The 23,664-nt window shown below is 27.9% G+C and overlaps 2 protein-coding genes across 4 annotated transcripts in view; one reads left to right on the top strand and one right to left on the bottom strand.

Moving 5' to 3' along the window:
* The window catches only part of LOC119615002 (putative odorant receptor 85e), a 206,978-nt gene that overhangs the window by 149,596 nt on the left and 33,718 nt on the right, over nucleotides 1-23,664 (bottom strand). The window lies entirely within an intron of this gene.
* The window catches only part of LOC119614940, a 42,593-nt gene that overhangs the window by 4,730 nt on the left and 14,199 nt on the right, over nucleotides 1-23,664 (top strand). For all 3 annotated transcript variants that reach the window (XM_037971031.1, XM_037971044.1, XM_037971037.1), the window contains one exon: nucleotides 2,989-4,215. In XM_037971031.1, coding sequence (XP_037826959.1) covers nucleotides 3,639-4,215 — 577 coding nt within the window. In that variant the 5' untranslated portion in view covers nucleotides 2,989-3,638. The remainder of the gene's footprint in view (nucleotides 1-2,988; nucleotides 4,216-23,664) is intronic.

Consider the following 23,664-nt stretch of genomic DNA (forward strand, 5'->3'; position numbering starts at 1 on the left):
CAATATTTTTTTACATTTCGAATAGGTGTGTAATATATCTGTGCATATTTACCTTTGGTTTAAAAATATTTGGTAATCCTAAAGTACCGATTTTAAATACATGTCAACGTACTCTTTTGGAAATGATACCTTGTAGATTTTTACACAATATTTTTTTACACCGAAAAGTATATTTTTGTCACATCACGTCACGCACATTAATTATCAATATCTTAGGGCCATTCTTTTTGTTTGGTCACTATTTCATCCTATGCATAGAGCTATTAGAGCTCTCCATAAAAATATAAACAATTTAAAAATATGTATATTTTTTGCCTAGATATAAGCAGTTAACGGTACGTGACGTGATGTGACAAAAGTAGACTTTTCGGTGGAAATGCCCATATCTATTTGTTGAAAGGCAGAAATCCAATATATTATGAAAATGGTTAATGTGTTCACTACGTAACAATAAAAAAAAAAACAAAAGTTAAAAAAAAAAAAATAAAAATTAAAAATATGTTAATATTCATGTAATCGCACATACTAAATGTGCACGTCTTTGCGTACATTTTCTTTATAAGAAATATGTAAACAATCCTTTGATCCAGGTCATCAAATATTGGCCTCAGTACAAAAATTTCGAGAAATGGTATAAAGAACTAAATTTTCCATTTTCGGCAGGAATATTAGCAACTTCCATTTGGTAGCCACCCCAATATATACGTATTTCATCTAAATATATTACAGGTTAAGAGAAGTAAAAGAAATAAAACTACTTACATACATATTAGAAAACTTACTTAATTAGCTGTTAGCTTAGCTTTACATTATTATATATTTGCAGTTCATGTTGTTGCCCTTTTCATTGCTTCTCATTCGTCTTGGGACCATTAACTACTTCTCTTTGCTTTTATCGATTGGGTAATATTTTCTAAGAAAAAAACTTTCATAAACCACTCATGATTCCGTTTTATTTCTTAAGGAACTTTAGTCGTTTTCTTACACACATCTGAAACGTAAATGTCATGCTTTGGTCAAACGTAAAAGTTTATACTAAAAGAACCAAGGGACGAAAATTCAATTAAGTGAGAATGAGATGATAATTAACGTTAGCTGTTAAGCAATAAATATTAAAACGATTAATATGAACATTGCATAAGAAAATTAAAGTTGGACGATTCTTTCCATCGAGGCTGTAGCGTATCTGGAGATTTCCCACATTTTTTTCATTTCCGGAAATTGATAACAAAAAATTTCAATCCCGGAAAAATTTTACAATATTGCTGATGTGTGGGTCATTTTATCAAATTGTTATTATTATTAATTACTCTCTAAGTATGTGAAAATGACACAGAAAAACGCAGATGCACGTAAACTTAATATTGGGTCAATCCGTTTTCAAAAGTTAGGTCAAAATAAGGAGATATTTTGCCTTTAAAGTTTTCGTTGTCTCTGGTGATATCTTTTTTGATATATTAAGAAAATTACTCAAAAACTCTTTTGAAAATACATAATGAATTTATCTAAACTTAATTTAAAAATTGACGTCCTTTAGAATCTTCAACCCAAAATTAATTTTACGTCTTTTGAGTAAAAATATGCTCCGTTCTAAAGTCGTTTATATAGTTACATATGGATGTAGTTACGTAATGTATGTATTTTATTGTGCGTCCAATAATGGTTTTAACACGGAAAAAAATATTTTATTTCTGTGTGTGTAAAAAAGTTTCGCTAGCAATTTCAATAAAATTCAATAAAATGTTTAAATAAAACGAAAAAAACTCAAAATAAAGTACTTATGTATCGGATTATATATAATGACTTATAAGAGTTCTTAAAAGTATGGAAGGCGGTAAGTAGTAGTCATGTAACTACAAGTTATTTCCCAGTTTTTGTTGTGTGGTTGGTAAAAATTTAGTTTATCCATTCCTTTACTATTTAAATCCATTACTTTACTATTTAAATCAGGTAAATCACCCGAAAATTTACTTTTATAAAATCAATATTTTTGAGTTGGCATATTTTAAGAAATAAATAAAGAACTACTTCATCTAATGACCCAGCAAAAAAATTTTGAAGTTGTTAAAGAAGATTCATGATTTCTTTAGTAAGTATTCTATTTAATGCGTTTTAAATACATGCCTAAATTCTAATAAATTTGTCATCAGTGAAAGCATGAAAAATGAACCCAAATTCACTCATGTAACTCCACTATAGGAATTGTAATATTTTACTGTAATTTGGTATTCTCTTAGGAGATTTAACGAAAACGTGCATTTCATACAATAAAGATTAAAAATTACATTAATTTTTTATTAGATTTTTGTTAAAATTAGTAATATTAAGTCCATTAAAATTAGTAATATTAAGTAGATTAATAAGAGAAGGAAAAAACCAAGACTGCTTAACGGATTTTAAAACACAATGGGTATTTTTCCTCTGCATGAATTTAAATCCAATCAAAATCAGTTAGTTATGTTTTATCTTATTCTATTTTTATCAATATCACGCAAAAAAATTATTTAAATATTGATAATTAAATCGAAATACCATTAATGCATTTTTAAATAAATATAGTGCACCAATGAAAATTCGCTTGAGAATCATCGAATATTCATCGGTTATAAGAACTCATTTAAATGACGAACTATTTTTGCAAATACGAACCCATGCATGCCAATGACACGCTAATGTTAAAATCATGCATGTTTGCCCTAAATATGAACCAGTTCATTATCAGTTCAACCCATGCATTTACTACTTTTTTTGCACGTCTTGTTTTGCTGGGGAGACATAAAATCAACAAGGGATGCTGTAAGTTCTAGCTTTGAATTTTGATAAGTTATAGTTAAACAGATTATTTAAATTGTCTTTACATTTTCGTTGAGAGAGCTATGGTCAAATATAGAGTTTAAGCTTTTAAAATTAATTTGAAAATTATTATTATATAAAATATTTATGAAAGTTATTAAAAACACAATTTAATTTTTCTTTATGTATTTCTAGCGATGCAACATGCAAATTACAAATTTAATTACCCGTTAAATGTTCAACTTACAGTTAACATTTAAATGAATACAAATTAAAAGTTTCAACAACCACAAAGGTACCAATTTAAAGAAAGCATGGAAAAAAGTAAGAACCCCTCTTCATAATTATTAAACACAAAATCGACAAGTGAAATTAATGGAAATAACTAACAACAAAATAAATAAAAACTAATTTTCAAATAAAGTAGTTAATTAAAAAAATTATGCTGAAAAATTTTACAGAAATGAAAATTCAACAACCGGAATTTAAACAAAACCGCAAAAGCGCACAAGGAAAACACACTAATGATTTTGTATTTTTATTTCACAAGGAAATCGAACTTTTACTTTTTCCCAAAACATAAACCAAAATTAAACACAAAACCATAATATCCGTTTTCTAAATAAGCAAAATGTACTGAGAGTACAGTGCAGTGGCGAATAACGGTTTTCTACTTTTGTTAATTTTAGAATATTTTATAAGGAAGTTATTTAAGAATGAAATTTTAGAATCGGAAATAAAGTGAAACTAAAAATGAATTAAAAGAAAATCCTGAGTAATAACCGATCGATTTGTATAAATTTAAAAATAAATGTGTCGAATAAATTTATTATTGTCAAAATAACATGGATGACATTTTCAAAACTAACCAAGTTAATGAGATATTCAGTGGAAACAGAAATATCAGCAATACATGGCAGTTAAACACGGTTACCAGCTCTAGTGAAGTATACCAGCTGCAACTACAAACATCATTTTTGATACGACCCGGCCAAACGTATCAGCAACAAGAGATTGACACTATATTTATAAATAGTGATAATACTGATAGCAACATTACTACATTCGACTACGATTACAATCTACTTTACAAAGAATCTGTTGGATCCGACGTCAGTGCGATTACAACAACTTCTACCTCTATTGTCACCACCTTAACATCAAATAGTGCACCTACTGAAACATTTCCTTCTTCCACAACTTTATTTTTGGACAATACCCATTTAAACAACAACTATTGGGCCTTATTAGCTTTGATACTTGTGATTGGCACTGCTGCCGGTAACATTCTGGTGTGTCTGGCCATTGCATGGGAACGACGTTTGCAAAATGTCACAAATTATTTTCTCATGTCTTTGGCAATAACAGATTTAATGGTTGCAGTTCTAGTAATGCCTCTGGGTATATTGACGTTAGTCAAAGGTAAGTGAATGTTTCGATTTTTAAACTTGGGTCGTCATATTCAATATTCAAAATAAAGGTATAGAAAATTAATATAAAAGGAAATATAGCCAGTGTCATCACGCAATAATTCATAAAAAATTAAATCTTTATTAAACTGAATACCCGGAAAATGCTAACATAACAAAAATAATACTTAGTCCAAATAGATCACTAATAAGTATTCCAAAAATTCGTAGAACAACTAGAGATTCAACAAGGAAGAGTGCTAAATTCGGCCATGCCGAATATTCTATACCCACCATCAAATTTTGTGCCGTAAAATAAAAGTAAATTTTGGAAGGACTTCTCATTTATTTGATATATGTTGAATTTTTGATTTTTTGAATAGGGCCTTTAGAGGGATTTTTGTTGCTATAAAAGTTAAAGTAATTTTCTGAAGGGGATAGGATTAAATATGAACAGATCTTCATAACATCTGGTAGAGAGATTTTGGCTTGTAATAAACTTAGTTATGTCGAATTTATTCACTGTACTCGTATTTTTAAGACAGTTAGCGTTGAAATTATTTGCTGAAGGGGGCCTTATATGGAAGGTAGGGTCAATTATGGATCGATACTGATAAAATATGAGAGATTTCGGCTTGTATGAAACATATTTGTGTAGAATTTTATCGCTATACTCGTATTTTTAATACAGTAATGAGCGTTAAAGTATTTTTGTGACCTTATATGGGGGGTAGGGTCAATAATGAACCGATCCTCATAAAATTTGGCAGAGAGATTTTGTCTTGTAACTTAAACTTATTTATGTCGAATTTCATAGCTTACTCGTATTTAATAGCCGCATTTGGCGTATCCTCGTAGACATTTTTTCTCAGAAACAAAACTACATAATTATCTCCCTATTTGCAGGCGATTGTAGTAAGTACTTATCTAACTCCCTATTTGTAAGCGAGCGTGGTAATAATAAAGCATCAATTTTGATTTTTACCTTAATTCAGAAATATTTTAACAATTTGTTGACAATAAAAGAGATTTTTTAACAGAGGGTTAATAATGGCCTATTCTTTTCAATTATATTGAAAATTGCGACCTGTAGCGTACGAACGAGGTTTACATGGACACACAGACAGACAGACGGACGGTCATAGATAAATCGACTCAGAAAGTGATTCTGAGCCGATTGGTACACTTTAATATTTTTGGATGTTACAAACATCAGCCAAACGCATTATACCCTCCCCACTATAGTGGTGTAAAATAAAATTCTGAACAAATATTTAACTTATATATTAACTACCAGAAAGTTTTGTTGGTTAAAAAAAAGAACTATAAAAGTATGTATTTTTATTTCAACCTGACGACTACTAAGTTCTAGCAAAAGAAATTATTAAACAAAAAAAAACATATTACTTCATTAAATACATGCCTTTAAAAATGTCTTTAATTTTTTATACAAACTTTTGGTTTGTATTGTACGTCTTACAAAAGAAAACACAACCTTTTTATGCCATTCATATTGAAAATCCCATAAATCATTGGGGGGATTGCTAAAGACACATCTATTAATTTTTCTGTTTTTAAATCTTTACCAAACAAAAACCCTTTGTTAGAAAAAAGTAGAGAAAAGCCAATTGTATTCAAAGGTCTTCAACATAAAAGTTGTACTAAAATATATTAAATGTGAAATACACGAGTATCTAAAGTGTTTGGCTACACCAGTTTTAAAGTAAAATATTTCGCTTTAAATATCTTATTTTCATGATTTATATTTTAAAGATTTTTTTCATTTTATTTCGCAGTATCATTTTATATTTTAATTGAATATAATAAAATTAAACTAAATGATGATTCATCTTCTTTCTTAAAATAATAAAAATGTAAAAATAGGTAAAATAAATAAATTTTTGAAACTACCCACTCAGCATTTAAAGATAGTTAGGTGATTAATCAACCTCTTGGACCACTTTCGATGATCGAACACTAATTAAGAGTTAAAGTGGAATTACACAAACACACAGGCTTCTGTCAAAAAAAGTTGAAATGTAATACTTTCATTTAAACCCATTGTATTTTTTAACAGGTCTGTCGCGAAAGGTTCATAAACTTTAAAATTTTTGACGCGTTGGCAGCTGATCAGCGTTGTATTTCGTTTTTTGTAGAACGAAAATAAATTCAAATGAAATAAATTTCATCAACAATGAAAGAAAAATATATCAAAAAATAAAAACCCTAAAATGTTGATCTTTAAAATAATAGTAGCCTCTAAAAACATAAATATGATCGAAATTACGCATGCTGTATAACTTGCTGATTATAACGCGCGAAAAATATTGAGATTGTTTTAAAACATACGATGAGCTCACAAAACGCTCTTTTAGAAGAGTGGCATAGATAGAATGGCTAGATAGCTCTATCCAGGAAAACTACTATAATGAATTTCGGTAAATAAGTCTTATGTGAAAAACAAATTCAACGACTCCGACAAAATCTGTGAGGATCGGTCCATTGCAGGACCTTAAATAAAGTATTTCTTCACGAGTCATTTATATTTCCATGATATGGCCTAAATTACTGTTCTGTTTGTTCGAATAAAGTTATAAATTAATTTTTACTCAATGAAACTGAAATGACCTGGTTTCAGATTTGAATTTGTCAAAAATAAGCAGAATTCTTTGGTTCCCCATTGAACGGTTAAAATTTTAAACATCATAATACTAAAACGTTTTGTCCTCAATATGTGGACCAGGATGGAATACCGTTAGTAGAGTATAAAGAATCCAAAGATATTTGGTCATTACTACTAGACAACTAAAATGTTAATTGTCATTACGAGGAAATGGTCATATCTTTGAATATAAATAGAGGTCTTTGATTTTTGGATTATTACATTTTTTGAAGTAATTGAATATTATCAGTCAGGTAAGAACATATCATCGAATTAAAAACGTCATACGACGCAATAGAATATACATATGAATATGTATGTATTTATGTGGATTCCAATTTTTCTTGATAAGTATCCGAAAACATCATTATAACATTTCAAAATTTTTCATCAGGTTTTATACCTCACCTTTATTTTGATGAAACTTGGTACAGACATTTTTTGTATAAATACGAAGTTTAAAGTTCTCCAAAATTTAATTTTTTATTTAATTGAGGTTTAAATTTTTAAGATTTTTTTCAACATGCATACAATTTGATATTATATATTTTCTAAACTATTTATCCGATTTTAACCTTTTTAGTCTTGTCTTTCAGTTTGATCATATTTTATTTAAAATATTATAGTTTTAACACAAGAAAACATCGAAAAACGTCCTTCATTCAAGGATATCTCAAAAAATGTATCTTCCATTTTTTTATTTCTACACCCAAAAAAGCTTATAGTGTTCTTAATAAAATATAAAAATTTCAATGAGGGGATCTCAAGTAAATCAACTTTTAGTTAAATAATTCACATCAATTCCATACAAATTTCAAGATTTATAATTTTATTTCTTGATAATCATAATAAAAGTCTGAAAATTTTCAAAGAAAAAATGAATATTTTATTAACAAAAACTTATAAATTTTTAAATTTATATATTTATATATTATATAATTTTACTAAAAGATGATTTTCTTGAGTTGTCCCACTCTAATTTTTTTTTATGTTTTGCTTATGACACTATAAGCTACTTTTGGTGAAGGAATACAAAAATGGAAGGTACCTTTTTTGAGATATCCATCACTCAAGGACATTTTTGAATATAATTATCCTTGTATTAAAACTATAATATTTTAATAATAGTAACGATAAACTACAAGATATAGGCTTTTATTAGGCACTAACTTGGATAGTTAGTTTAGAAAACGTACGATATCAAATTTAATGCTTGTTGAAAAAAGTCCTAAAAAATATTATCTTTGAACTTCGATAAAATCTAAATCGTAACGAATTTAGAACTTTTGGAGAACTTCAAATTTCGTATTTATACGAAGAATGTGTGTACCGAATTTTCTCGAAATCGGAGAGGGTCATGTTCAAAATCCAACTTTTTTGTTCGAAATTTTTTGAAATTACCCTATATGTACATAACGCTCATTTACCACAAGACTGGCATAAACAAAAACAAGTAATTTCGAGAAAAATGGCTTTAAATGTTGAATAACATCTTACTATTTTTTAAATAACTTTTAAACAAATCAAGGGGTTTGAAAAATTTAACCAGATTCTGATAGTAGAGGTTAATATGTGTCTCATCTAAATTGAAATTTAATTCTTATTTATCTTATATACGTAAAAACATGTGTTTTAGTTTTTAAGTTCACAAAATATTTTAAAGTTAATAAATTACGCGTGTTTTGTAGCCTTCAGTTCAAAAGACCGGAATTTCGGATTATGTCAGTCTTGCAGTAAATATGTAATTAGTTTAAAATCCTAATTATTTCATCTTTTAGTTATTTTATTTAAAAAATGTATGTAGAAATTTGATAACCCAAATTTTGAGAAACAATTTCTTTTATTTTAGTTCCGAATTTCGACAAAATTTGGGGTCTCCCCCTAATGTAGGTAAATAATTGTTGTATTTTAGTTTACTTATACAGGTACAATAACTTAATGTCGGTTTCATTTTTGTTGTTGTTGCCGTTGTAGTTGATGATTTCTTATAGCAAAGTTTATTATATTTCTTTCAACAATTTTTATTGTTGTTATTTTATTCATTTTCGTGCACATACCACCTACCCATTAGTTCGACAAAGAGTCAATGCAAAAAAAAATATTCACAATTCGGAAGAGTGAATATACATACATATTAAAGATGTGTTAAATCTAAAACATTTTAACAGAAATTGATAAATATATGAAGGGCTTGTTGCAGTAACTCGATATGCCACAAAAATAAAATTTTGAGTAAATCGACATTAAAGTTTAAAAAAATTCTCAAAAAAATGTTTTTTTTTAATTTGTACTTTAAACACGCCTAATAATCATATAAGGTCGATAACTATCGTATGCCAATAGATGGATATCATAAATAAAGTGAAAACCACTGTTTTAGCAAAAAATTGTGGCTTATCAAGTTATTGCCTAACAATATTTGAACATTTTTTTATTTTCAAAAAACAAGTTCTAGTACATTTTCAAAGTGGCTTATCATGTTCTTGCTACAAAAAAATTTATAAATTTTATTTTCAATATGAAATTTATATTTTTAGTTATTTTATTTATTCTGCAGTAAAAGGCAGGTCCTGTGGTTTGATTCTATTTTAAATAGAATGATAAAACACATTGTTTTGGGTTTTGCACTGATTAAAATTCGGATTAAAATTTGAGATAATATTGCGTTTATTCAGCATAGTTGATTTTCTGCTTCTTGATCATCATTTTAAACATCTGAACCAATTTCGAAGCATTTTGTGTCAGAAGTCTTGAACGGATTTTAGAAATTTCAAGTCCATTGTTCAAAAGATGTTTCGATATGCACTTTATATCACAGGCGTTATAATATTATGCTTTTTATATATGCTGATGATTGTGATATGTTTTACAATGATTATAGGATATGCTGCAATGTCTTTGCTAATTTGGTACGATAAATATGACTTTATATTATGCACATAGTTTGAACATTATATAAGATTTTTCCACGAAATGAAAGTAAATCTATAAGCAAAATTTTTTTGATGTTTTGCAATCGAAAATTTTCCAATCAGCAAGAACTTGGTAAGCAACATAATTATATATGAAATTATTTTTATGCAGTAACAAGGTAAGCCACTTTAATTTCAAAAAATTATATCTCCCGATATTTTGAGCAAAAAATTTTTCTCTTCGTATAATGATACTTGTCTTAACTTGTTCTATCACAGTAACATAAAAAAATATCAATTCCGCTTTTGTCTCCATCATTATAAAGGACTTTCTTAAAAAGTGTAAAAAATATATGTGGCATATCGAGTTTATGAAATAAAATTTTTTTCAAATTGTTTAAATGGAAAAAGAGGCATGACCCTTATATCGCCAATTTACCATAATACGCTAAAAATCTCTTTAGGGACATTAGATATGGTTCCTAGCAACTCAAAAAGCACATAAAATCGAATTGTGATGGTTGGTGGCATATCGAGTTACTGCAATAAGCCCTTCATATACATTTGTGGGTTCAAATTAATAAACTCCTTAAATATATGTATATGAATTAAAAATACTTCAATATTTATTAAAACTTCAAATAAAAGTAATTTTAATAAAAAAGTTTTTTATTTTTTCCATATTTTTTTTAAAGTTAAACTTCGACGGACTAGTCGACTATCTACGTGGAGACACTTAACTCTCTTCTAGGACACATCAAAGACCTAGTTATATACATAGATAGTATACATAGAAGTAAAGTTAAAAAGATAGCAATGTTCCTGACTCCCTATAACCCTTGTCTCTTTGTCGGGTAACAACCGACTTACTCCTAGGACAACCATATGTTCAAATAGCCTAATTATTCGGGTAGCTAGGGGTAAACCTAAGTGGCAGGTTAGGGACTGTTATCCCGAACTGCTGGGCACTTTATAGCAACACATGGCCATATACAGAAATAAATACACATACAGACATAAGGTGGACAAATAAATATAAGGAAAACATCAAGGTCATTGCAATTATTTAAATATCGATTGTAACTGGAAGGTTGCTAGGACTAAATTCTGTTGTTTTTGTTTGACTGCGTGGGTATGACTGCAATTTGTGAATCAAAAGCTACATATTTAGGATTTACCCAACTGCAGACATTTATCATTTATATAATGATTAAATCGTTTAGCCAGTCAGCCCTCAATTCAGTGTGACGTCATAATATTTTGTACTTCTTAGATTAAGCGATAGAGCATGTACTGCTATAGTGTATATGAGTAATTGTCTATCACTTGAAATTCATGCGATAAACATATCCTTATTTAAAGCTAAATTGAATTCAAGTTCAGTGTTTTAACTGAACTTTAAATGGTGTTAATGTTCAATAACGTAAATATTTGCAAATTAAATTGAAATTTATTTCATATTATGAATATTTTTTATAATGAGGAATTCTATCATTGGCTTACATAAATATAATAGTGAGTGAGCGTCAACGAGTTAATAGTATTATTTAAATAGTTGATATTGGAAGTCACACAAATTTTTCCCTAATTAGGACATTTTTGTTTAATAAAATCCGTATTTACAATTTCATTCGTCGAGAAGTATGTATACTATATATTTATACCTTCACCTTCGTGAGAAGGGTATACATATATAAGCTTTTCATTCCGTTTGTAATTTCCAACTTATAATTTTCCGACAAATATTCTGAATCCTTATAGATAGCGGAGTCGATTAAGCCATGTTCCTATTTAAAATCAGCAAAATCCCTCCATAAATAACGGAGATATAAGCAAAAATTCGAGACAAATTCTGAAAATTTCATAAAAAAAAATTTTGCATGCTTTGACAAATAAGCAACAACAACACTGCTTATTGGAAAAAGATTTATGTTTGGATGTATGTTGGTTTTATTGCGTTGTGTATCTTGTTTGGTATGGTTTTGTTTTTGTTTTTTTTTGTGTATTTTGTTTCGTATTTTTGAATGCTGTTGGTTTCATAGCGTTGTGTATTTTGTTTTTTTTTTGTGTGTTTTATTTAGCGTTGCTGTTGTTCCTTTTGTTTTGCTATTGCTGAAGTAGTGACAGATAGCCTTTGGTGGCTAGGTGAAATTATAGTGCTGATATTATGTATGTTAAATGTTGTAGTACCTCTACAGAAATAGCCACAACTTTGTTTTATATATGGACAATTTCGTGTCAAGTACTATTAGTACTATTTTCAACTCTGTCGGTCAAGAACTGCCAGATTGAAATATGGCGATATCATACGTGACAAGTGTTATTAAAGTATGTACATGTAAATATTTACGAAAATCTGCGAATTCTGTAGGTGTAATTTGTAATCCATAATTTTTAAATAAAAAAATTAATATAATTTTATAATGAACATTTTTGAATATCGTACGTGACAGATATTTCGCCTGTATTTTTTTTAGGTTATAAAATATATATTTTGCAAATATATACATACGTACACACACTTCAATAAATAAAAAGTAAGTAAGTGCAGTTAGACATGGCCGAACTATATACATGTTAAGAAATTTATAGATAAAAAAACAGGTTTTATATTGCGACTAGGGTCAAATATGGACCGACCCTCAACATATTTGAGAGTAGGATTTTTATTTATATAAAACTTATTTGTGGCAAATTTTATCAAAATACTAGTAATTAGAAGTGAGTTACGGACGTTTAAGTGTTTTTCTGGAATTAAACATTGAATGAAATGATATGAAAATCGGCATAATGGTTTAGGCTTATATTCATTTTAGATCTACCGATTTTTGAAGGGGTAGTATGTATTATAATTAACGGAAATATGAGCAAAAAAGTGATTTTTCAGTTTTGGTTTATTTCTTTATGGAATTGACCATATATAGCCTTTTTCAATTTTTCATGAAAAAATCGGAGCACGAATTTTTTTTAATAAAGTTCATTTAGAATTTTTAGAGTTTTTTGAAATTTATATGGCACTTATAATACAAAAAAATTCGTTTTGCGGACCAGAAATATACTAATAAAAATTTTAATTATTTTTCCCGCGATAAGCTCAAAATCATGGAATTTTTGACACCCAATCCGAAAAGATTGCATACATTCTTTTTATGTAATTTGAGATCAAGATTTTTAATCTCAGTTAAGGAACTGAGGACCTTTTCAAAGAAATTGTGTTTTATTTTTCTCGCAGTTAGTACATTAAAACGCATCGCTTTAGAGGTATTCCTCCAAAAAATAATAATTAATTTTGATGATACGTACCAAAAAATACTTTGGGTGGAGTTTGTATCCTATTTAAAATTATAAAATAGAAATGTCTTCTTGTGTAAAAAGTTTTTAAGTAAAACTTGTACAACAACAATAAAATTAAATTATGTATATAATTAATCACATTAGTGCAGACTGACGAACAAAAATTTGTTACACATACCCAAGAGTGTGAAACATTTATATACATACATAAAATCAGCGTTACCGTAGTGCTACTAAAGTCGCAATTTGATCGTCGTAGTTCTTGCAACTTACAAAATATCAAAATATCATGACGATAAATACAGAGAATGGGTGTAAATGGTTTGATGGTGAGTGTATCGGCGAAATTTTCATTTTGTATCACTATATATACATATATTTGATTTTTATTATTATAATTTTATGCTAATTAAGATGAAGTTAATTATTTCGATTCTTTCACTTTTGCTTTAAAATTTCCCTTTCTGTGCAACATTTTTACAAAAATCCTCTTTTTGTACGACTTTCGAAAATTTTATTTTTTGTTGAGTCAACTTTCGAGTCAAGAAAAAAACATTGAAATATTAGAGTCTTCCACTTTTAAGTTGCGTGAATCAAATAATTTTTAAACTGAACACATTACAATTAAACAATATATATATGAATTACGTGTATTTACCCTGTTTTAAACAAGACAATTATAAATTTTAATTTTTAAATTTTTTTGTATTTTTATTTATATATTGCAAGCCCGCCCATTTTTCCCCACATGGATTTTGTTTGCCTATTTCTCTAATATTTATTATATCTATTATTTTCTCAGATAAACAAACTTTTATATTTAATTAACATGGAAGGTACATAGACCGCCTATTTTGTCCCCAAGTGTGCATATTGACGTTTAAGTTTTTATTCGTATCTGTTGAATTTTCTGAGATATGCGACTTTATATGTGGCGTGGCAATTCGTGATTTTTAATGTTTATTTCATATTTCTAGCAAATAACCATATATAGTATCATATGAAGATCTTTGATGGACGATTTCAATGATATAATACAATTGTGTATATGACTCTAAATTTATTAAAAATTAAAGTAATTTTTCGGAAGAATTTTAGATTTTTAAAATATTGAATGTATATAATTGAAATTATCGCATTATAACACCATATAATTCCACCGAAACGGTTTTTATGTTTTTTTAATTCAATATGTTTTGTATTTTATTAAAATTAGGGTTTAAACTATTTTCTCCCAGATATTGTGTTAGCTATACATAATATGTATCACATAAACTAAAATATTAAAACAATTTATCCTTAATGGGTGTTTTTTTTTTTTGTAATGACTGCTTTGGTAATTATGGTTTGTATGTTGTTCTTTACATTATTTTACAATGCTTTGGTAGCGTACATTCGATAAATTTAAATAAAATTCGATCTAGGTTGAATTTTGAAAAATGGAAAAAATCGTTTTAGTAAAATTTAATGAGCAATTTCATGTCAAGAGACCCAACTCAAAAATCGATTTGGATGAAATTTGCACCAAGGTTAGTACTATTGGATAATAGGCCAGTTGCAATTTTTTAGCTCTATCGGTCAGGATCTGCCGGACTTAGAAGAGGTCAAAGTTGGAAATTTTGGTCATACAGGCTTTAGGTTTTCACCTATTGGTACTAGCAAAATTGTCCAAAGGAATCCAGATAGCTACTTCATTGTTTCCAAAATATTTTTTTTTTTAATAATTTTGTTAATTTTTTTTTTCAAAATGGGTCCTATTTTGTTCAAAAGAAAGGTTATACAATTTCCTTTAAGAGCTTTATAATGGGAAGCGAGTGGGATATATATTCCCCCTATTTTTTCAAAATGGACGTGTTTTTTGTATTTTTTTTTATAGAAAAGAAAGCTTAGACCATTTCCTTTAAGAGCTTTGTGGTCATTTTTTTGCTTTGCTTTTTGAGTTAAAATATTTTTTATAGATATCCCACTCGCATTATGGGACTATAAAGCCCTTAACGGAAATTGTATATATTAATTCCAACAGACTATATTATATTTATCTGTGTTAAAATGTAAAAATCTGAACATTTAGCGAAAAAATTTAAAATTGCGATTTCTTTTGCTGTTACACAAAAATTTCTGATATGCAATTGAAAGCGTCTCTCCAGGACGTTTCTTCTGATACCATAATTTTAGAATAAATATGAAAATAATCATGAAAAAGGGACCTTTTATCCTCATCTAATATTGACGCTAGAACAAAAATAGTAAGAAATGGTATCTTAGAATAAACGAAATTTTAATTTTATCCGGCAACACCATCAACTTCCATTCTGGAGCCACCGGAAAAATAACGTCACCTTTTAAACGTTTGCTAGTATTTCACATAACGAATACAATCTGTTTTTGTTTGTATACAACAAGTAAATAAAATTAGAATACGAGTAATGATAAAATACTTAAGCAAACCGCATATCCAAAATAAAATTTGAATAATGTTTAGTAATAATTTAAAAAATAGACTTTAACAACTGTAGATAAAATGTAAAAATTCAAAAATCCTTAAATCTAAATAAAAATGTCAACCAAACTCAAATAGATATCGTTACCTGAAACACAAGATGGCTGTATTATAGCAAAAAAAAAAAAAAATAGAAGCATAAATTGATTTTATAAATTATTAACAACGATCTTATTTATAAGATTGTAAGCACTTCTAAAGCAAACTAACAAAAATAAAAAGTTAACTGTGCTATTTTATGTGACGATATGCTTGGCTGAACACTTTTCCCATCAGTATTTTTATGTTTTTCAGCCACAAAATAATAAAATTTAAGTAGCACAAAGAACAGCAACAGTCGGTAACTAGCAACATATGTATATATGTATGTATATTCCGGCCTGTTTAGGACTTAATTTGATGTACTACTTCCATGGTTCCTTGCTTTACTAAACGAACATATTTTCTTTGTTTTCATTGTGCGTATATAGCCCCTTAAAAATGTTGAAGTGACAGGATGTTAGATGATAGCGAAAGTTTTTCATAATATTCTGTTTTTATTATTCTATTCATGTAAATATGTATGTAAGATTCAATTTGAAAAATTGACAAATTAGGGTCTGTCTATGAAAAAATGTAAACATTTTTTAGTATATATTACTCATGAACCATAAGTCCGATGAAAGTGAAATGTTGTTTTTTTAGCAAATTTTGTAAGTGACAAAACAAGTGCAATTTTTAATTAGTGAATTTGTCTCAGAAATTCCTCCGATCATTTAGTGTCATAAAACACTTAACTGAGAAATATTAAAAAAAAATTAACAAATTTTGAGAAATATTTTAATAAAATCATCCCATTCAATAAATACATCGTATTAACTTAAATGTGAGTTTTGTCTTCATTTGATAGCGTAAACCGTATTTGGGGTATAGTCATAAATGGGATATCAGCAGTTTCAAAACTCCAGTTTCAAACATTAAAAAATGTTGTTAAGCAAATCGTACAATTTTAAGAAAATCTCCCTGTGACTTATAGACAATAAAGTAGGGAATAAAATAGTAAAGAAATTAGGCCGTATCAGGGTTTTTAATTTTGATGATTTCGGAGAAAACAACATTTTGGTAAAATTATAAAAACGGCCATTATTTTTTACTGTTATGCAATTTATATAAAACCTTTATAGAGTTTAAAATTCAAGATAATACAAAATATACATCTGAAGTTTTAGTATAATCGAATAATGTTAACCCATAAACTGTGAAGGTCAAACTCAAGCTAGTGAAATACTATTTTGTATTTTGTTTTCAACAGATTTAAATTAAACTTAGGAAAAATATATAATGAAGACCCGTATATACGACGACATTGAAAAAAAATCGAAATTAACCCTTTAACGTAAGTAGACTTTTACAATTCTATAAAATGTCCGTAATATATGAACAAAATATTCGATGGATTTGGCGAGAAAATGGTAGGTGATAGAGAAAAACAGATATCAGATTCGGTTGAATTAGATTGAATATTTGTGTGCTACTTTTTTTTGGCAAATCTCAATCGATTTATATTAAATTTGTTTAGTTAACATATCGATTAACAATTATCAATTACCATACAGTTATGTGAACAAACAAACAAATTCAGTTATGTCTAATAAAAATTTCCAATTTCAAAATATTTTGCTCCAAAATGCTTGAAACAAAATCGGTTATGTATAGTTTTTTTACATATTTTTAATTATAGATTAGAAATAGCGATTTATTCTGGAATATATTTATTCTCCTGAAAACCTAACAAAAAACACATAACTACTTTTATAACAGTTCTAACACTAAATTTAAAGTATTTACATGGAAGAAGTATTCTCGGAAGTCATACATAAATAGTCCCAGAAAGAATTACTAAGATTGTAAAACAGGTTCTCCAAAACTACTGAATAATTTACCAATGCTGATGCATCTAAAATTTTGTGATATGTTTATAAGACAGACAAAAGAAGGTATACTCTCTTTTATAGGAGATTATAGGCAATTTAATTTTGTAAAAGACATAAAGGCGTTGTTCACAAACAAATTTTAATTTATCAAAGGTTCATTTTGTGTCAACTCAGATCCAATAAAAATACGTCGAGCAACTATATATGTTATACCAAAAGTTCCTTCGTTCAACTATGACTATTCTCTTATGAGAATAGCACTACTTCACGACACCAAAAGATATATTTTTAGTAAAAAATATGAGTAATTGCAAATCGAGATTATTTTCTCAATAAGTTCGGTTTAATACGAAGTTATTGACGATTTTATGTTTTTTTGAGTTTTTCTACTTATCAATTATTTTTTTCATAAATATGAGGGATCTGATCATTTTTTAGGAATAAACTTTTGTGTGAAAATGTTTTCACTCTTATGTATAAAATATACATATACATAAATCGATTCTACATTGTAAATCCATAGGTCTTAATAACAAAAAATATAAAGTACTAATTGTTACAACACTTTCAAAAAATATTTGAAATTTGTATTAAAACACAAACAACTATTTCTGATAATTTGTAATAGTTTTTTTTTTATTGAACAAACATATAATAATAGAAAATTCATCTGTAAAATTGTTTCTTATATACAAATGTATGTAAGTATTTTTACGACGTAAAAAACAATTTATTGATTTTTAAATTAAAGTATCTGTGACCAAAATACTTATTTTTCCAGGTAAAACGGAACTTTTTTATTTTATTTTGTTCTTGTATTTATGTCGATCTATTATAAATATTTTAATACAAGTCTCTTCTATTGTTGTTTGCTAATGGCTTAACAATTCTTTTGAGAAAATTTAAATTTGAGTTTAAAAATAGACAAAAATGTCATTATTTTGTGTTTCAAGAAAGGAGGGGTTTGATATTTAAAATATCCAACACTCCTACATATTCTATTAGCAAAGAATTAATGAAAAAGTTATATTCGGCAATGCCGAATCTTATACATATACCCACCATAAAATCATGTAAATCATGATGTCAAAGGAATGCTCCCCTATACAAAAACTTTGATATTTATTATTAATTATATACGTTTATGCGTAAGTTATTATTACAATACTTAAAAATAATGCAGATGGTATGTAATAGTAATTTAAAGTGCAACTTATTATAAATTTTTTGATAGGGCAACTTGTTCAAACTTAGGGTTATAGGATGAAATTTTAAGTAAACGATTTCCTACAATAAATTATTTACTATATTAAATTCTGTGTGTAAGATTCGGCATATTGAATTATAACACTCGTACTTGTTCCCTTCCTAGAAAATATATTGTAAGAGCATATATTTCTAAAATTGGATGTAATAAAATGTATCTACCAAACATCCTCACTCACAAAAATGATTAACTACTTAAAATTTGAAATATAACAAAACACAGCAGCAACAAGAAACGATTTTAAATACTTTCTTTGACAAACATTTAGCATGCTAGTCACATACACAAACGTATGATTAATATTTATAAACAAATTAATCATACGTCACTTTACATTTAAATGTGAACAAATCGTACACGCAAACCACAACACAGTATAAATAAGAACATATAAATGTATTTATGTAATACTGCTTACTAGAGTGTCCGGTGGACAACTTTTTTGTCGGCATGTTTCTCAAATGAAGCGTATTACTGTACTGACTACGGGAAAATATCAGTTCCCTACAGGGATCAAAAAATATTGCTCCTGGGGACACTTTATTTAGAATAAGAATTATACGCATTTTTATACTTATGTACATATGTATATACATATGTATACTACTGATATACATCATAAATACATATTTAGATACATACATAAATATGTACATAAGCCGACATGGAAAATTGAAATGATTAAATAGTACCACCTTGTATGTGTTTTATAAGAATTTTATGAAAAACTAACAATTTATATCACAATGTGAAAATAAAAAATCAAAATGATCTTTATAAAAGTGTAGTTTGGGTATATAAATAATTAAAATTAAAATTACATAAAATCCGCGTACCGCGTTTTCCTTTCCGAACTATTGCAGTCCTCATATAACTTTTATTTGTTTGTAAAAGTTTTATTATTATATTTCATTGTATTACAATATGCTGACTTAAGGGATCAAATTATTGTTACGACTACAAGCATCTGACTGACTGGTTGGTGGCGTGATGGAGTGGATGGAGCTTTATTTTAAGTAAAAAATACAACAAAAACGTCCATTTTGAAAAAAATAGGGGAATTTACTCTTGAGTTAAAAAATATTTTTTTGATAGATATCCCACTCGCATCCTATTATGGGACTATAAAGCCCTTAAAGGAATAAGCTTTCTTTTAAGCAAAAAAAAGGCCCATTCTGAAAAAAAATTTTAAAATTGGAAACAATGAAGAAAAGAAATGTCCAAATTTGACCCCCTCTGTCTCCGGTAGTTCTTGACCAATAGAGCTGAAAATTTGTGTCTGGTCTACTATCCCATAGTACTAACTAACCTTGTAAGACATCGATTTTAAAAGTTGGGTCACTTAACTCGAATTTGTTTTCATTACAAATAACAGTGTTTTCTTCGTTTGAGTTAGAGTGTGTAAACATAAAGAGTAAAATAAACATAAAGAGTAAATATTATCCTCATAAAATAAAATAAAATAAAATGAATTTATTGGTGTTAAATATTGATTTTGGTTTGATACGGGAAGTGTTAACACTTATACCAACGTAGTTGATTTGAATAACTTTAATAAAATAAAAATTTGAAAGAGAACTTTGAAAATACGAACGTATAAAATATGTTAATAAATCTAATCTGATTTACAAAAACTTATATTCCAGTAATTATAATTATAGATATACATATTTGATGCAATAAAATTGTTTTATTGTTTAAAAGCATTCAAGTTATCCAAGATACGATTATGATTTAGCCATGTCCGTCCGTTTGTCTGTTGAAAATACGACGCAGACCAACCGGAAGGGCGTCATGAAATAACTCCCCAAAACAAAAATGAAATAAGTCCTCAAATTTGGGGACTTATTTCATTATGAAATAATTCCCCAATTTAAAAATTAAAAAAAGACCCAATGAAATGAAATAACTTCCTAAATTAAAATGAAATAACACCCCATTTTTGGGGATTTATTTCATATGAAACAAATCCCTAATTTTAAAATGAAATAAGTTCCCATTTAAAAATAACAAATTATGGAAGTCGGTTTTAGTGACATTTCTAAAAAAGTAGGTCGCTCATACTTTCGAGTGGAGCTTCAAAGTTTAATACATTTCAGTTTAATCGCTTAAGAAAGATTCCCTTAATAGCCGGCCTGCGGCCGAGCGCACGGACTTTCTACTCTATGGTATGTCCAACAACGGCTTCGCTTAATAAATATTTCCTAAATAGCCGGCCTATGGCCGGACGCAAGGATTTACCACTCTATAATATGACCAACACCGGCTTCGCTTCATAAAGATTTCCTAAATAGCCGGCCTAAGACCGAACACTTTTGATACAAGGAGAGTGTATTCTTAGCGAAGCCGGTGGCCAATGTAACCCAGAGGATAAAACCCTTGCGCCCGGCCGAAGGCCGTCTATCCGACATATATTATTTATTTCGTGTGACAAATGTAATATAATGAAATAACTCTCCTAAAAATATTTTTAGGGATTTATTTCATTTTTGAATTTTGAGGAATTATTTCATAATGAAATATCTCCCCATTTTAAATGTGAAATAATGCCCCAAAAAACGAATTAAATCCCCTAATTGCGTTGTTTTTGCTTTCTGAACAAATCTTTAGGGAGTTATTTCATTTTTGTTTTGGGGAGTTATTTCATGAGAGCAGAAATTTCTAGTTGATGCAGTTTGTTTGGTATTGGAAGTGGACAATATCGGTCCACGTCCAAAATTACTTTAACGCTTATATCTTGCTTTAAAATGCCTGTATAATAACAAATTTCGACATAAACAATTTTTAAAGTAACTTATATCTCTATTAAATTTAAAAATTTATTATGAATCATTCTACTAGTTATCAGAGCTGTAAATGAATCATTCATTTTTGAATTAATTGTTTTCGGAGCAAACATAGATTATTATAAAAGACACTAATTAGTTTGCCGATGATTTTCAAATTTATATACAGATATCGATTGAACAATATATTTTTTTATTTTTGTATATTTGACTTTTATGGAATGGTCGGAAAATATGTATGTCAGTCAGTGTTCAAGATAATTGTTCTAAGTTTACAGATCAATAGGTTCAATACCACCAACATGGTGTTAACGTCAATTTTTGATGTCGGATATACAAATATAATTTCATCTGTCATGTAAACTATGTATGTGCTTATTAAGGAAAATGTAAAAAATGTACAAAATTTTTATTTACTTTGTATTTTTATCGCTGTCTTTTATTTTATTTTATTTATTTCATGTAGCAATTTATATTGTAATCACTTACAGTCCACTAGACACGTATTGTACAAGTATGAACATGCAGGTTGAAGTAGAGTAGAATAGAGACACAAGTTGATAAATATATGTATAACAAGGATAAGAGCAATCCTAGCAGTGTATATGTATGTGTTTGTATTATATATTAAAGGTGCACAAAAAATATAGATTTTTTTGGATGGACTGGATTTATTTATTTTAAAAATTTTAGTACAATCGGACAACGCACAGTGTTGGATTTTAAAATTTGTGTGGCCCAAAATTAATTACTCAAAAACTAAACGACGTAAAAAATTTTTGTTTTTGATTTTAAAAATCTTATTAAGAACTTCTCTAATATATCTATTATATCTAAAATTGTCTTCCTGCAAGGACATAAAAAATAAAAAAATATCTGCTGTATGCCACAAAGGATTTATATTTTCCTTTATACAACTAACTAACAACGTACTTTTAAAAGACAACCACATACCGTCTATATTACTTATAAGGAGTATAGTAAAGAATTTCTTTTAGTCTAATTTAGAAGAACTTTATTTTCGGCTTTGTCATTTGTTTGCATTTATTTAATATCGAATTCAGAATTGTGTTTTACAAAAAAGAAAACAAAATTGAAAATTTTTTTCTGTGTTAAAACCATTATTTGGCGAATAATAAAAAACTAAACAGTGGTGTTGTGAGTATGACAGCGAACTAACAAGAACAAGAAGCCTAGGTTCGTATTCTGTGTGAGCGATATTTTTTTTAACAAAACATCTTTTTAACTCCCTATTTGTATGTATTTCTTTATATAGTGATTTGTTAGCGAACTTGGTAATGTAACTTTTTGCTGGGTAAATTTGAAAATTTAACACTGTGCAACGGGAACACGTACCGAAAATTTTTAGAAAAGTTAAAAATTGGGTAAATAAAGGTCTATACTTTTAAAATTACAATAAAAAACTCATTAATATCGAGGAGCAAAAAAAATAAAATTCATTATTTTGAAGAAATCAAAAAAGTACCTTTATTTGCCCATGTATCACTAAAACCCACTAAAAATACTTTTCGAGTGCAGGTCAAATGTACATACAAAGATATTTAGCAGTACATATTTACAATGTTTACGGTTACAACATAGTCATACATACATATTTATATCGACTGAATATACGGTTAAAGTGTAAAACTTGCCAATCGACCGACAAAGCAACTACATGAACATTATCAACAACTTTAGTTATTGACTCTAAAGAACACTGTAGGTGTTTACTGAATGGACATTAAGTGGCTTACAATCCATAGAAAAAATCTGTTTATTTTTATTTTTTCGTAACGAGCATGTTTCATTCTTGGTTTTGTATAAGTACCATCTACATACATACATATATACAGACATATATGTAGTACATATGTACATACTTATATACATTAACCTATATTACAAATATTTTGTACTTCACGTTCTCAATCCATTTACAATTTTTTTAGTATTCATATAGTTTTTGTTTAAAATCAGTTTAATTGGAATGGCATGAAAAATGTTTGCAGGTAGAACTAAATCTGTTGACAATAAAATTTCATCATATTTATGACTGTCTAAACAACATATACCCAGCAAAAACTCGGTATATGTTGTTGAGACAGTCATAAATATTTTGATCCTA

The sequence above is a fragment of the Lucilia sericata genome, unplaced genomic scaffold (assembly GCF_015586225.1).
Source record: "Lucilia sericata isolate MDLA Ls3-8-SP2 unplaced genomic scaffold, ASM1558622v1 Contig000045F_arrow, whole genome shotgun sequence".
NCBI lineage: Eukaryota > Metazoa > Arthropoda > Insecta > Diptera > Calliphoridae > Lucilia > Lucilia sericata.